The 15,498-nt window shown below is 51.7% G+C and overlaps 1 protein-coding gene across 1 annotated transcript in view; it reads right to left on the bottom strand.

Moving 5' to 3' along the window:
• Positions 1–1,061: 1,061 nt before the first annotated feature.
• Duox1 (dual oxidase 1) overlaps positions 1,062–15,498 on the bottom strand; it is a 33,444-nt gene continuing 19,007 nt past the window's right edge. The window contains exons 21-33 of the mRNA XM_032904094.1: positions 13,652–13,721; positions 13,138–13,263; positions 12,149–12,327; positions 11,773–12,003; positions 11,158–11,257; positions 10,897–10,946; positions 9,352–9,479; positions 4,832–4,985; positions 4,234–4,466; positions 3,848–4,006; positions 2,561–2,716; positions 2,338–2,466; positions 1,062–1,729 (exon numbers count right to left, since the gene is read on the bottom strand). Of these exons, the coding sequence (XP_032759985.1) occupies positions 1,607–1,729; positions 2,338–2,466; positions 2,561–2,716; positions 3,848–4,006; positions 4,234–4,466; positions 4,832–4,985; positions 9,352–9,479; positions 10,897–10,946; positions 11,158–11,257; positions 11,773–12,003; positions 12,149–12,327; positions 13,138–13,263; positions 13,652–13,721 (1,838 nt within the window). The 3' untranslated portion in view covers positions 1,062–1,606. The remainder of the gene's footprint in view (positions 1,730–2,337; positions 2,467–2,560; positions 2,717–3,847; positions 4,007–4,233; positions 4,467–4,831; positions 4,986–9,351; positions 9,480–10,896; positions 10,947–11,157; positions 11,258–11,772; positions 12,004–12,148; positions 12,328–13,137; positions 13,264–13,651; positions 13,722–15,498) is intronic.

Raw genomic sequence — 15,498 nt, 5'->3', positions numbered from 1 at the left:
AGCTCGGCCAGGCAGAACCGCGGCCGCCGGCGCCGCCCAGGGGCTGACGGGAGGGGGCGGGGAGCGAGCCAGACTATAAATCGGCGCTGGAGCGGACGCCGGCCGCCTACGAAAAGCACTTTCCGAGCATCCACTCGCTTTCCTTTGACCAAACGTCCCCTCGCCGCAAACGCAGGGCGGGGGCTGCCCGGGCTGCGTCGCTCCTGCCATTGCTCCCGAGCGAGCACAGCTTCCCGCCAGAAGCCGTTTGTCCGGGAAGCGGGAGGCGCCGAGAGACAAAGAGGCAGCGCGCCTGGCTGACGACGAAGGCGGCGCTGCCACGCGGAAAGCGCGCGCGAGCGGGAGGCGCGCTCCTGCTCCTCGCTGACTGACTAGGCGCGCCGAGTCCCTTTCCCTTAGCTCCCTCTGGTGGCCTGGCCGCACCTCAGCCGACGCCCGTGGGTCCCGGGTCTTCTCGCTCCTCCACAGACAAGTTCTGTGGGGGTCAGACGCCCTCGGGACGGTGGCTCTGTTAGGACGACCTGAGGCCCCTTGCTTCAACCCAGGTCCGCGGCACTGGTGTGTGCCTTGATTCAGTTGGGAGTTTCTCCCAAGTGAGGATGTGTGATCTGAGAAACCAGGGAGTAGATGGAATCATTTGGCATTGGGCAGCTTCTCAGAAATTCTCCGAGAGTTGCTCTGCTTTTGAGTGACCGGAAGAGAACTCACCATTTTGCATATCAGGAAACAGACCTGGGGCAGTTAGGAGACTTCTGTCTCCTCGTGTTGCCCCGAAGACCTTGTCTGGGGCAGAGCTAGAACAGCTAATGCCTTGGAGGAAGCCAGGCTGACGGCAGCTCCCTGGGGACTCCTCTCTGTCCTTCCTGATCGCTGTCAGCAGCCTCACACAGTCCAGCGTGAGGAAGGGGACCCTCCCTCGCCCCAGGAGGAGGGAAGAGACCTCCATTGGGGTATTCAGCCTTTGCCGCTTTTATTCGGTAGTGAGACATTGGCAAAGCCCACTGGGTGGATGATTTCCTTAGCTTCACCCTAACCTGAGACAGAAAGAAACGGAAACCCCCGAAGAGAGAAACACCGTTTATTTGCAAAAGAGAGGGAGATAGGTCTGGAGGGCACTGCTCCAGGAGGTCAGTGGGTACAGAAGGGTCTGACTACATTTTAAAGTTCGAGAGATCAGTTGTGCGGTTAGGCTGGTCTTTCTGTAAGTGGCCCCTGGCCACTCTAGACATCTCTCAACCATTTTGAAGACAGGAAGAACAGAGTGAAGAGGACTCAAAGATGCCAGCATCCATACTACACTCAGACTGTTACCTACACACACTTGACAGGTTGTCTGCTGGATTTTTGCGACTCTCACATAGTCCCAACTCCAAATCTCCCCTACTTCAGAACCTATAGTTCTTAAACATTGCTCTTTCTCCGAGCTCACGACACGCTCTGGCCTAGAGATCTCTGAGCCCACACATGATGCCTGAGCATGGCTGTCTGGATCAAGTGCAGGTGGGAAGGGCCAAGGCTGAGGTGGCCAGAAAGGAAGAGCACTGGGTTGAGGCACAGGCCAAAGCCCCTGCTGTCCTCGCAGGGCAGTAGTGGGCATAGTTGCTGGCTAGAAGTTCTCATAATGGTGAGAGAAGTGAGTCCTATCCTGCTTGTTGATGAGCTGACAGGCCTTCTCCACGTTCTTGGTCATGCCAGGGGGACCACAGCTAAATACTCCAATCTTTCGCACCTGTTGGAGGAGGACGAGCCAAAGGGGAACACAATTGCTGCTAAAGCTGGGTCAGTATTCAAAACAGTGGCCAGGTTCATGCTCCTGGTGCAGGCTACTGTTAAAGACCATTGATTTATTTTGTACCATGTGTGGTGAGGGCTGGCTCACAGTCTAGCTCAATGTTGTGAGTGCTAGGTCGGTATAAAAGGTCCAGCCAAACCAATGTTCAAATGAGGGACAGCTTGGTGTATATGATATCTGTGGTCAGCCCACTCACTGTTCACCATAAAAATTAGTCCCACATCCAGGAAAAGAGCTGGCTTAGTAGCAACGGTGAGTGTAGCCCTGAGTGTATAGTAAGGGATATTTGTATTATTGGGCTCTTCTGTTTAGTGGATGAACTTAGACTTCAGAGTTGGCAAATCTCTGTGCCCTTCATCCTTCCTCCTTTACTATCTTCCTGCCTTAGAATGGCCCTTTATGTTGCTCTAGTCTATAACTTACTAATCTTCCAAGAGATAGATTCTCAGCAGTGGCCAATTGTTCCCTTGATAGAATAGGATTGAGCTTTACTTAGCCCCCAGATGATCAAGGGAGTGGAGAACTAAGATATGAAGTAGACTTACTTGGGGGTGGACCTCCTGCAGAGAGTTGAAAAAGGGCTCAAAGGGAGGGCGACCAAAGTGGGTGACAGAGCGCAGGCCCGTGAACAGACTCCTGTTCAGCACCTTCTGGAAGTGCCTCTCACAGATGTACTGGGGAGTGAGATGGGGGAGGAAGGTCATGGCCAGGACCAACCCTCGACCCTGAGAGCAGCCCACCTGCCATGCCTGGCTGGCCCTGACCTACCAGCATGGTGGTCCTGAGGTCAAACTTCTCAGCCAGCTGAGTGATATAGATGTGCACAGACACCAGGTCCCGGGTGTCATTCTCCTCCACCTCCCGGATGATGTCAGCCAGCCACTCAAACTGCCGCTGAGTCCTTGTCACCCAGATGAAGTAGATCTGAGGACACACACTGGGGCTCAGGGCCAGCTCGGGTTTGCCCTTGGCTAGTCTGTCCCCGCCCCTAGACCACCTAAGAAATAAAGTGTACAGGAAGTAGGGCCAGCTTCAATACAGAGATGTATTGACCTTAGACAGAGAGAGGTGGGAGTGAGAAGCAATCTTACCAGACCAAAGAGCCTTCCACCACTGAGCTGAAAGTCTATCAGCTCCAAGACAGCTTTCTCAAGCCAAGTCCACCCTAGCACTTCCTTCAGTGGATGCTGCTAGTCTGAGCAGCTGACTAGAGGCAGAACTTTTGAGCTGAAAGGCATTTCATAGAACTGCCACCCTGGAGATCCTTAGCTACCTGAAATGTGATTTTAAAAAAAAAAAGGAGGACCCCCTGTGGGGAGCCAACTTAAGCTTTCAAGACAATAAGCCAACTGCTGCAAATGAAGGAACAGAGAAGAGCTGGCACCCTCTGAGTGCAGGCAGCATGTAGGCTGGGCCTCTGCCTGCTGCATTCCAGCACACCTGATTCACCTGCCAGGCCCAGAGAGACAAGCCGGAGCCTGCCACTGGGTCAGAATTACAGAAAAGGGGGCCTGAAGCCTTGGCTATGTTGCTAGGCCAACCCACCTGCAAGTCCTACCTCAGCACCTCCCCTGGATCCTGAGACCTAAGCCAGTTTTACTTGTACCCCACCCTAAAGGCGCCCTTCCCTCTCCTAGCCGGTGATCCAAGGGCTGGCCTCTTCTGGATGAGGGAATGTGGTTTCATCGCTTGCTTGTTTTGTTTTCCCTTCCTTCAGCCCTTCCTGGAGAGACTCCCACAAGTTACTCTGCATGGGCACTCCTATGAAGGAGCTCTTGGGAACTGGGTGGGGGCCTACAGTCTTCAGTATACAGATTCTGCTATCAGGACATCTTTGCAACACACTGCCCCTCTCCGGGTTTCAGACCAACTCCTCTTTGTCCGGACATCAGTGACAGGAACAGAGGCAGGAGATGCAACCATTGTTAGGTGAACAGGGGCTGGTAGTCACCTCCCCCACCCCCACCCCCGGAGCTGGGGACCGAACCCAGGGCCTTGTGCATGCTAGGCAAGCGCTCTACCACTGAGCTAAATCCCCAACCCCTTGGTACTCACCTTCTTACAGAACACTTGGCAGCTGACTGATGACTTGAAAACCAGGTCTTTGAGGATGGAGGCAAAGGGGGTGACCCCAATTCCAGCTCCCACTAGTACTGACACCTCAAATTTATGCCACTCCTGGTGGCCTTCTCCAAATGGTCCATCGAGGTACAGCTGTAGGGAGTGCAGTGGTTTTTAAATTCAGCTTGGCCATCATTCTGAAGCCCGAAGTGGAAACAGTTGGGAAAGGGAGTTATACAACATCAGGAAAGATACAGGGTGGGGCTGGATCTGTGTCTTTTCTGGGATAGCCAGTCTCTGGCTTGTGGAAGGGGGCAGTACAATGGGGAGCCTGGGATGCTGGGGTTATAAGAGTGAATAGATATCTGAAGTCGGGGCACCTTTGGGTATCTGGCACAGGTGTCACCCGTTGGGGGTGAGTAGATCTCCCTGAGGCGGGTGGTCCAGGGTCCAGCTGCCCGGATGTGCAGGCTGAGTGTGTCCTCGTGGGGTGCAGAAGTCAGTGTGAAAGGATGGTACTCGGTGGTTCCCAGAGCCAGGCATGCAATGCGAACCCACTGCCCTGACTTATACTCAAAGCCCTGGGGCCTCTGGAACCGCAGGTGGGTCACTCCTGGGAAGGGATGATGCAAGAGACTGTTGTCTTGGAACCAGCAACAGTATGGTCTCCAGAAAGTTCCTCCAACCTCAGCTCTGATAACAAGTAGACATTGTTTTATAGAGCCTTGCCTTGAGGAGGAGCTGGGGGATACACAGGGCACAGGGGAAGCCTGGCCCAGTCTGCTCCACTCTCTGTCTTAAGCAGGCCTTAATCTTCTAGCAAAGAACATTTCTCATCAAATTATTCCTCCCAGTGACTCCAGGCCCCTTCCGCCTCCACTGGGCAAGGCCAGTAGACTGGGGTGGTCCGGGCACTGTTCGTGCCCTGTCAGTTGCCTTAGTAGCCCAGCTGGTTCCCTCACAACCTCCAGGCCTTACCTGAAGGCAGCAGCTCAGCCTTCACCACGCTGATCTCCACCTTCTTCCGGCTCAGGCTCACCAGCTTGTCCCCCACATAGATAATGGCGGGGACCAGGAAGAAGAAGTGGAATCGGGGCATCTGGATCAGAGCAAAGCTGCCATGGATGATAAGCTGCACAGACCAGAGAACATGGCTCAGACCCAGAGGTGCACGCAACAGACTGTGGGGCCAGCTTTGGCCTTAGACCCTAGGAACTTCCCCACTGGGGCATCCATTCCCCACCTCATCATCTAGGTTCTAAACAGCCACTGTCGCCTCCATCCTCCAAAGCATTCCAAAGGAGTTCTACCATCCCAGACATAGCCACGTTGACTCCCACCTGAACTCTATAAGATACCTAGTGTGTGTATTCCAGAGCGTGTGCAGGGTTTGGGGGAATCTCAGATATAGCCCATGCCGGCCTTGAGCTTATGGCGATCCTCCTGCCTCAGCCTTCTGAGTGCAGGTGTGTTGCCTGCATCAACACACCTGGCCAGTGTGACCTTTTGAAGTCCCTTTTTACCATGCCCTCTGTCTAAAAAGCCTTCCCATTATACCCTCTGGCCTTGCAGCGCTCTGGCCTCTAGAACCGTACTAGCTGACTTCCTCTCCGCTCCTCAAATACAAGACCTTTGGGTTCAGAATATTTGCTCTTACAGGGCTAAGGGGAAGCCTGTGCTTCCTGCTCCCAGTTCTTCCCATGGCAACTTCCATCCCCCTTCCCAAGCCTCAGCAGAAATGGCACCTCCTCAGCCTATGTCAGTCTCATCATATCTCCTCGTTAATCTGCCATCATCCGTGATCAGCCTTTGCTCACTCCCATGCATATCAGACTGAATGGTCTGAGGAGGCAGGGACTGTGCCAGCATTGTTTTGGTTTTCATAGTGCCTGCTGGATACACACTAGGTTGGGAAGAGGACATCCTGTTTATCCTACCTTTTGGTGGCTAAGAACACCTAACTAGTTTATCTTTTCCATGAAATAACCTGACTGTTACCACCCCCACCCAAGATTCTCTCCCCCCCCTCTCTTTTGTTCTCTAGGGTTTAAGCCTAGAGACTTAGACGAGCTAGGTAAGTGTTAGCCACAGAGCTACATCCAAACTCTTTTCTTTCTTTTTGTTTTGAGGAAGTCTTAACAATTCAATTAAACTAGCCTTGAACTCACTCTGTAGACCAGGCAGGCTCTGAACTTGCGATCCTCCTACTTCAGTAGCTGGGACTGGAGACATGTGCTGTCAGGCCCTACTACAAGGTTTTCTTTTAGGTCACGCGTGCCTGCTTCCTCTCTGTGGCCTGCAACACTAGTGACCTCCTCTTCACCTCGGTGAAGTTGCTACTTCAGCAAGTGTTCTTCTGGTTCTGCCTCAGCCTTTCCGGCCACTCAGTTTTCAGATCCTGTGCTGGCCCCATCTGTCACCCCCAGTCATGGGTGTGGTCCAAGCCTAGTTTCCTCCCTCACTGCTCTGTCTTTCCATGCTCCACCATGTCCATGGCTCTGATAAGCCATAACCATTCTGCCTTATCGGCTACCCCTACATGTCCTGCTGCTACCCAGGCCTGTTTCCTTTGTTCCCCCGAAAAGTCTATCATCTGCGTGCATGCCCTTCTACCTAGAACCTGCTACCTGGATTGCTCTTCAGTTTCCAGTCAGCCTTGTCACTCTTTAGCGCTCTCTTCTGAAGCTGTGGCCTATGTCCCATTTTCTCTCAAAGTCACCCCTGACCAGTTAAGTGTAAGTAAACCTTTACTCCGTGGCTTTCTATGGCTTACTGTTCGACCATTCTGCTCAGCAGTTCCTTCTGTGCAGTGTGCATGTGGCACTGGTCTCTGCGGCAAATCCTAAATTCCTAAAGGTAGGGTTTTGAGTTGCTACCTGTTGGATTTCCCTCAGAACTAAGACAGAAGAGACCCTTGGTTGCCATCTGTTTAATTGAAATCAGGTCTCTTGTTCAGGAATTCCTCCCCCAGTCAAGAGTTCCACATTTTTTAATCTTTCCCCCACAGTGGGGGGAGATCAGTTTCTGAATTGCTAACATAGACATTCTTTCTCAGGGTCTGCTCTATACTGGAGTCGTTTACTTATAACTTTCCTTTCTGCCCACAGCCAAGTGCCTCCCTCCACCTCCTGTGATAAGTGAGAAGTCACTTAGTCCTGATCTCCCTACCCATGTTCTCAGTCTGCCAGGGTAGGGCTGCCCAGCCACCTAGTGATGTCTACAAGCAGCACTGAGTCAGGAAGCGGTCTGGGACTTAGGGGATCAAGCTAGCCACTCTACTGGGTCTTCCCACCAGTTTTATCACCAGGAACAAGAAACATTTTCGTAGCAGAAGCAGTAGGCAGCACCCTAGGGCCCCACACATTACTGGATAGGTAAGAAATTAGTGGGAAGGGAGGAAATTAGTTAACCACAGCTCCCAGAGGAGGGAGAGATTCTTTGGAAATAAACATCAGCAGTTCTAGGAAATATCCGAAGCCAAGCCAGATAGTTATTTCAGAATCAGAAAGTGCTGAACCACAGGCAAGAGTGTGTGTGTGTGTGTGTGTGTGTGTATTGTATGTGTATTGTGTGTGTGTGTGTGTATGTGTATTGTATTGTATGTGTATTGTGTGTGTGTTGTGTGTGTGTGTGTTGTGTGTGTGTGTGTGTGTGTGTGTGTGTGTGTGTGTGTGGTGTGGGGTGTGTGTGTGGGGTGTGTTGTGTGTGTGTGTGTGTGTGTGTGTTGTGTGTGTGTGTGTGTTGTGGGTTGTTTTTTGTTGTATGTGGTGTATTATGTGTATGTGTGTGTTTGTGTGCTTGTTGATATGTGTGTGTATGTACCCCTATGGTGTGTGTGTTATATGTGTGTATATCTGTGTGTGTGTGTGTGTGTGTGTGTGTGTGTGTGTGTGTGTGTGGTGTATTTTTATGTGTTTGTATTTGTGTGTATGGTGTGGTGTGTGTTTGTGTGGTGTGTGTGTGGTGTGTGTTTGTGTGTGTTGTGTGTGTGTGTAGTGTGGTGTGTGTGTGGTGTGTGTTTATGTGTTTGTATTTGTGTGTATGGTGTGTGTCTGTGTGTGTGTGTGTGGTGTAGTGTGTGTGTGGTGTATGGTTATGTGTTTGTATTTGTGTGTATGGTGTGGGGTGTGTGTGTGTGTGTGTATCCCAGCTGTCAGTGAGGACAGAGCTGTATCTGGGAGGAAGGAGAAGGACAACAGGATCAGGCCACACCAGGCAGTGGTACATTCCTAATCTCAGAACAAAGGAGACACCTGTATACTCTATTAGGAAATACAAATGCTAGTCATGGGGGCTTGGGTCCTTGAATGCTAGCAGCCAAGCCATCAATCATCCGGTAGGAAAAGTGAAGGCCTTCAGACTTGGGCACCGTGCCCTTTGGGCAATACTGTGTGCCTGAGGTGGGCAATCTGGGTAGTAGCACAGGGACCCAGGTCAGAGTCGGCTCAGGAGTTGAGGTGAATCAGCTGATGACAACACAGCGGAGGATGAAGGGATCAGGAGAGGAGAGGGAATGTGAAAGAGAGAAGACATGGAGCCTGGGTTGAGAAGGAAACATTATAGGTGGGTAAGAACAGCACTGGTAGAATCCAGCCTCTGCCTGGGCCTTCTCCCACAGACGCTGTCAGGCATTGTCTCTAAGTTCTGAGTTAGCTGACAGGCCAGTGTCATGACATCTCCTGGAAAGGTGAGTCTACATCAGAAGAATGCCACACCTGTTCTCTGTCCCTTCTCTGCTTCCTCCTGGCTGCAGGTCTGGTGTAAGAGATCCCTTCCTCAGCCACCTAGCCTCTGACTGTCTTCACAGGCCCAAGCTACTCTGTCGCCGGTGTCAGGACCTGAACTCTCTCCTTGGAGCCCAGACCATCTGTACCTCTGTCTGTCTGTCTGTCCATGGTGTTGTTAACACCAGATAATCTCCTTATCCTCCAGTCATCTGTCTCAGCGTCCTCTTGAACCACTTGCTCCGTCCAAAACCTAACAAGGTGGAGTCTAAAGTTCATCTCATCAGCAATCTGTCTGGTGTTTTAAGTGACCTCATTAACTTTACAAGTGTTCTTTGGCTGGATGATGTGGCTGATGCTTTCTCAGTTGAGATCAGAACAGAACAGAACCCTTTAAACTTTCTCTGAAAGAGTAATTCTTGCTTAAGGTGCAAGAAATCCACCCTGGAACCAAAATCCTGCCGCTCAAAGGTAGAGAAGAACTGGAGAGAAATGGTGTGGGGAAGTCTGTGAGGAAGGGGGAGGAGCCTGGGAGGGCTGCTACCGAAGGAGAAAAAAACCCACGGAAAGGAGGGACTCTTCCAAGAGCCGCATAATGGGGCCAGCCTACTGGAGAGCTTCACTCTATAATTTCCATCTTTGTAGAGGGATGTGGAGAAACGAATACGTGAAATAACTAAGGGAATGGAAAAATCAATGTCCCAGCCTTCATGGCCTCCCACAGAATGTCTTTTACATACCCCAAAGGCCTGGACCATGGCCAAAAACCCTCACCAGGATGTAGAGAAAAATGTAGAGGTGGTGGGTCAGCCAGAAGCCCCGGAAACTGCGGCGGCGGAAGTGGTGGGAAGCGAAGACATACATGATGGCCAGGGCCAGGAGCAGCAGGACCCCAGTGAGACCTGTGAAGAGGACAGGAGGCAGGAGACTGAGGGACAGTGCCGTGTGGAGGGTGTCCTGGGGTATTCAGTCAGGGTCCCTCTCTACTCTATCCAAACTGGAGGGGTGACAAAGTGGTCTTGAACTTGAGTACGCCCAGGTTATAGGTGCCTTTTAATTCAGCATTGCCTATTCATCTTCTTTAGCTGTAATCCTTTCTGCTCGTGTCTTTACATCTTTTTTAAATGTCACCCCTTTCCCTGACCCTCAGGTCCTCAAAAGCAAGGACCACACTAGGCTGCCTCACCACTGAGCCTCCTCCCTGTTGCCAGGCCTGGCACACCGCAGGCTTTGTAGAAATGTGTGCTGAATGAATTAGATGCACAGAAATCTCTAGATGACATAGGATAGACCTATCAGGCTCTGTCCCCATGGTGATAAAACTGCACCACCCACTTGGATATCAGAGGACTTGACAGGAACTCTGAACCAACCTGTGCATGGGGCCATACTAACCCAGCAAATGGCCAGAGTTCTTTGTCCAGCCTGGAGTTGGTAGAAAGCCCCATCCTCTTTCATGGAGGGTCCCATGTCAGGGGTACAAAGAGGGTAATGCTGGAGCCAGGATTGGGGGTGTGGAAAACCAGAATACCCTCCAGTGATCAAGGAGGAGAGGGGCAGTAATTAGGAAGATTAGAGCCCTGATGTGTGGAAAAGCAAAGGTTAAGAAGGGATTGAACCGCAGCCTGTAAACTTGAGAGCAGAGAGAGGAGCATAAATACAGTCTTATCCACCAAATCCCAGTGTGCTAAAGTCAGCAAGCGCCCTCTGAAGTTCAAAGCAGTAGGATTACAAAAAAAAAAAAAAAAAAAAAAAAAGACCCTGCTGTATTTCACAGAAAGGCGTGCATAGGAAACACATTACTCCCAAGAGGGGACAGACTGAAATAGAAATAGGTTTAGACAAGTCTTAATAGATTCACAGCTATTAGCTCTGAAGCGGCTGATTGTAGGAAGCTAGGACTATCTCCCCCCACCCCACCCACCTCCCGTGACCTTTGTCAAGAAATCTTACGTGTGGGTAGGGACTTATGTCTAATTTGATAAAAAGTCAAGTCTTCTCCCATGCAGCTGGGACACAGCATTCCTCAGAGCAAACGTCATGACAGGTAGATGTATTATGAAGAGGGACCTACTCCCAATCCCCTGAGAGCTGGTCCAGATTGGGGGCCAGGAAGCCCTTTCCAGGGAGGAACTAACCCAAGGTTGAGGGAGTTAGAATGCAGTCAAGCTAAGTCTTACAACCAAGGAGTGTCCTTGGGGACAGAGGACAGAGCCTGCTTACTGTAAGAGTTGAGAAGGTTTAGCCGTTCAGTGACAGAACCCAGAGCCTAGAGTTCAGAGTGAAGCCCAGACATTGACAGAAGGGAGGGGCTCTCACCTGGCACAGTCTGGAAGAACCACCAGTAATACTTCTGAGGGAACTCCGACCTGTGCGGAAGACAGAGCAAAGCAGTGAGGAGCCGTCTCTGCGACCTCTCCTAGAGTTCCCAGAGGAGCAGCAGGACCTTGTCACCAGGCTCTCCTCCTGCCCGTGGCTCAGCTTGCTCATTGCCAGTTTATCCCAGAAAGGGACACTGCCCTCTAGGCCAAGAAGATTTATCCTTTCCCTTCAAGAAATTCACTCCTGACACACACTTACCCGTCATCGTGGAAGAGGTCAGGGAAGAGGCAAGAGAGGACACTGAGGGGACTGATGGAGAACAGGTACACATTCACTACGTGGCCAGCACTGTGTAGGACTAAGAAAGACCAGACATGGTGGTTAGCCCAGGGACAGCCAAGTGAGGGTGCGTGACACATTCAAGTGCCAAACAGGGTTGACCGAAACAGCACCTTTGGGGGCTGGGTTGCTGACCTGTAATCAACCTTCTGCTCCTCCCCCAATCAACCCCCGAACACAACCACATGAGTCTAAAATTAGATGATTGGAAGCACATTCCTATGGTTTCTTTCACAGATCTGTTTCAAAGCAAAAGAACTAGGAAAGCAATCATTGGTATCCTTGTGCTAGAGTCTTGGTAGATTGTCGGAAGTAGGGGCAGGGATGCCCTCGAAAATACGAGAAAAGCCAGTCAGGGAAGGGTAGGCTCTTGGCTTAATTTCATCCCGCAGCCCAGCTAACTCCATCCTAGTGGAGAAGGCCCCCCAAATTGCTTTAAAGTTAGGTACAAATGACGGTGGGGAGGAGTGCGAGAGGAGAGGAAGCCAGCAAGGGCAAAAGGCACCAAGAGAACCCCAGAGCCGCAGCCCCTGCCTGTGAGGATGATGGCCGTGGAGGCGATGAGGCGGTGGAAGTCCACAGCGGCATCGAAGGGAATGTAGCGGTTGAGGAAGGTCTCCCGCAAGAAGGTGATGAGGTTGCGGCACATCGTGAGCAAAATGTAGGAAAACATGAAGGAGATGCTGGCCGCCGTGCCTCGGGACAGGATGATGCCCACACGGGTAGTATCGGTGATGCCGCTGTGGTGCGCGGCAAACGCATAGTCTGTGGAGGGGGAAACAGTGCAGTTGTAGGCGACGCTATTGTCTTTTACTGCAGCCCGCCCTTCCCCCAACCCCACCCCGGGGTGCGTGTCACTCACAATAAGCCCCAGTGCCCGGCCCCAGACTTGCGGTATGATGTCACTCACAGTAGGCTCTCTCCAGGAAGAGCGCCCCAGTGATGGTGTAGAACACTGCCACACAGCCAATGTGGCGCCTGTAGTTCTCAATGAAGCGCTTGAACTGCTGCACCGTTTGGTGGCGGCGGCTGCGTTGAAACTTCTCTCGGTGCGCCTCAGTGAACAGTAAGGGCTGGAATGAAGTTACCCTGGGAGAGAGGAAACCTTAGCCTTTGGCTTGTAAGCTCAATACCAGTGGAAACCTGCTACCCCAAGGGGGAGCCTCTAAGGGACAGCTGGGAAGGACAGACCCAAAGGCTTTGCCCCACTGTCTAAGTGAGGGCTAACTTCCAAGTACTTCATCTCCGAGGATACACTCTGTCTACAACAGGGTCCATTCACAGACAGTCCCTTCCTCTCCCCGTTTGTAGTTCCTACCAGGCACCCACAGTGAGGCTTTGGAAGGCTCAAGAGGCCTGTCACAGTTAGCTTGAGCGGTCAACTTGGCACACTTGGTATCTGGTTGGCATACTTGTGGAGCAGTTTTTCCTTATTAATGTCAGCAAATCCAGCTGACCATGGGCAGTGCCATCCCTAGACAGGTGAGCCTAGGCTGGACAGGAAAGGGAGCTGAACAAGCTAGAGGAAGCAGGCCACAAACCAGTGCGTCTTTGTGGTTTCCGCTTCTCACTCCTGGCTTGGGCCTCTCTATGATAGATTGTAACCTGTTAAGCCCTTCCTCCCGGAGTTGCTTGTACTCATGGTTTTATCTTAGCAACAAAACCTAATTAGGGCAGGCCCTCTGTGAAGGCCCTCCTGACTCCCCAGGCAGAGGGAGAAAACATCCTTGAGTTTCCCTTGCCCTCCCTACCATTCTAAGATGCATCAGTACGGTGCGCCAGACTCGCTGCACCAAAGCATTGTGGGGCAGGGAATATCCGCCCATAAAGCAGACTGCCCTGAACCACGCAGTAGATTGTTGGAGGGATGCGTAGACTTCGGGGGCACAGCAGGCATACTTTTTGCCAAACCTCCGTCGAATCTCTTGAGGAGGGTCTGTGTCCACGGGGCACTGCAGTCTCTGTGGGGATGACGCTGTCTTCGTGTTGTTTCGGGCACAATGGGTACTCATTCTGGGCGAAGGGCTAGGAAGGAAAGGCAAAGGATACCATTTGACCCCTGCGGCCCTGCTCTACCTCCAAACCGACTGTCCGGGGAAGATCAAAACCATCCACTCGGCACAGCAAGATTCCCACAGATAGGCAGACACACAGAGGGCATGCATCCCAGGTGAGGCCTCCATATATAATTATGTCCTCTACAAGGACACTTGGCCCAGGCAGTAAGCGAGCTTTGCCGAAACTCAGCAGGCATTTTCCTCATCTTGATGAAGGATGTGTCTGTCCACTTGGAGGAAGTGGGGCCCTTTTCTGTTTGCATGACGGTGCCGCACAGGATAGTGGGGAGGGGGAGGCCAACCTCAGCCGTTCTCAGCAAATGACAACTACCCAATACGCACAGATGGGAGCTTACCAGATCTTCTCCTGGCTGATGTAGGAGGCTCTCCGGCAGAGGTTCTTGATCACTTCCGGCACTTCCACTCCTGTGGGTGGTGCAGAGCTTGGTTAGGGAACAGCTCAGAGCCCAGAGTCTAGGAGAGCTTGGCTCAGTGCAGGGTCCCCTTCTTCCTATGCCTAAGCCTGTAGAAAGGCTCCATTAGAAAGAGCTCCTGCCTCAGGGTACCCCAGCCTCAGCTCTTGGCCCCCCTTGGGAGCTACACTCACCTGTCAGTGACAGATAGCTATAAGTGAGGTCGCTCAAAACTCTTTCTATTCTGTGTTTGAAAATGTTCACAATAAACCCTGGAGACTTCCTCTCACTGATCTGTCAGGGCTGAGCAGAGCAAGGCCGAGCTACAAGTTCAAGTGCTTAGGAAGTCTGGGGCCTCCAAGGGGCTTCTAAGTTCTGAGCCAACCCCAAAGATGTCTTGGCTCACGGTTAACTGGTCTATGTGAAGCACAAGTGTTTAAAGGTTTGCTTGTTTTATGGTTACATTTGCCGGTGCTCATATCCATGTATCCATGTACATCACACACGTGCCTGGTGCCTGAGGAGGCCAAGCAAGAACATCTGATGCCCTGGAACTTGGTGACAGACGGTTGTGAGCCGCCACATGGTTACTGGGAACTGAACCTGGGTCCTCTACAAGAGCTCTTAACCACAGGTCCATACCTACTCTAACATCAAGTGATTAAAACCAAGTACAGACATCCACTCTCCAATTCTCAGTAAACAGCAAATGTGTCGAAATAGGAATGAAGAGTGGATTCTGCCGAAAAGGGAGGGGCTGCCGAAAAGGGAGGGACTGTTTGTAATATTCTTGTGCCTTTTTCTGTCATGCGAAACCTTCACCAAATAAGATCAGAAGAGAACACAACGCACGGTGATGATTAAAAGTGAAACAAGACGCCACGCATAGTTAACCTTCTGCTTGATCCTCAGTCCCTTGCCTCCGTATCCCAGGGCAGAATATCCCAGCGACTGTGTAGCGTGACTCACTTCCGGGTGCCTCCCTGGCCTCTGCCCACCCTCAGGCCCAAGTGCCCATCACCATGGCTTGGTAGGAAAAGCTACAAACTCATCTTTCCTCTTCAGCAGCTTCCCTTGCCCTCGGGCCAGAAGAAGCCTCATGCTGAAGTCTATCCACATCTTGCCCAACTCGCTCCTGTCTCTCAGCAGTGCTGCCAGCCCCCACTTGTCTCATAATCTGGGAAGGACTGGGTTTGGTCTCAACATGCCCCGAGAAGAATCACGAAGACAATGTGACAGCTCAGAACAGGCCACACACAGACCCCCTGCTTGTTATCTGTCCCTTCCCTCTCTGAGACCCTGCCCTCCACCCATGTGAGTCAGACACAGGTATGGTAAGAAGGAGCAGGAAGGACAAAAGAGTTAGACTGTGATGTACTCAGCAAACGCTTACTGAGAGCACTTAACCAGAAGATAGGGTAGGAGTTGGGGGGACTAAACCCCAAATATACCCAAACCATACAACCCAGCTGAGGAGAACATAGCCTGGTCCAAATAGAGTTGTAACAAAGAGACATTGTCTTCTCCCTGCTCCAAGCATAGAGGTGCAAGGGTGGGGTGGCTTTGGCTAGGAGCCAGGAGAAGCAGGGTTCCAGGCAACGTCTCCTAATGAAGACTTGGTGTAGTAGCACACATCAGTTACCTCAGAACTTTAGAGGTAGAGGCAGGAGGACAGCCACAAGTTCAAGGCCAGCCTAGTCTACATTACAAGTTCCAGGCCACCCACCATACACATAGCAAGACTCTGTCTCAAACAAACAAAAGTCTTCAACCCCATCCTGACCACCCAC

Source organism: Rattus rattus, chromosome 5, assembly GCF_011064425.1.
Source record: "Rattus rattus isolate New Zealand chromosome 5, Rrattus_CSIRO_v1, whole genome shotgun sequence".
NCBI lineage: Eukaryota > Metazoa > Chordata > Mammalia > Rodentia > Muridae > Rattus > Rattus rattus.
This window is presented reverse-complemented; position numbering and strand designations above follow the sequence as displayed.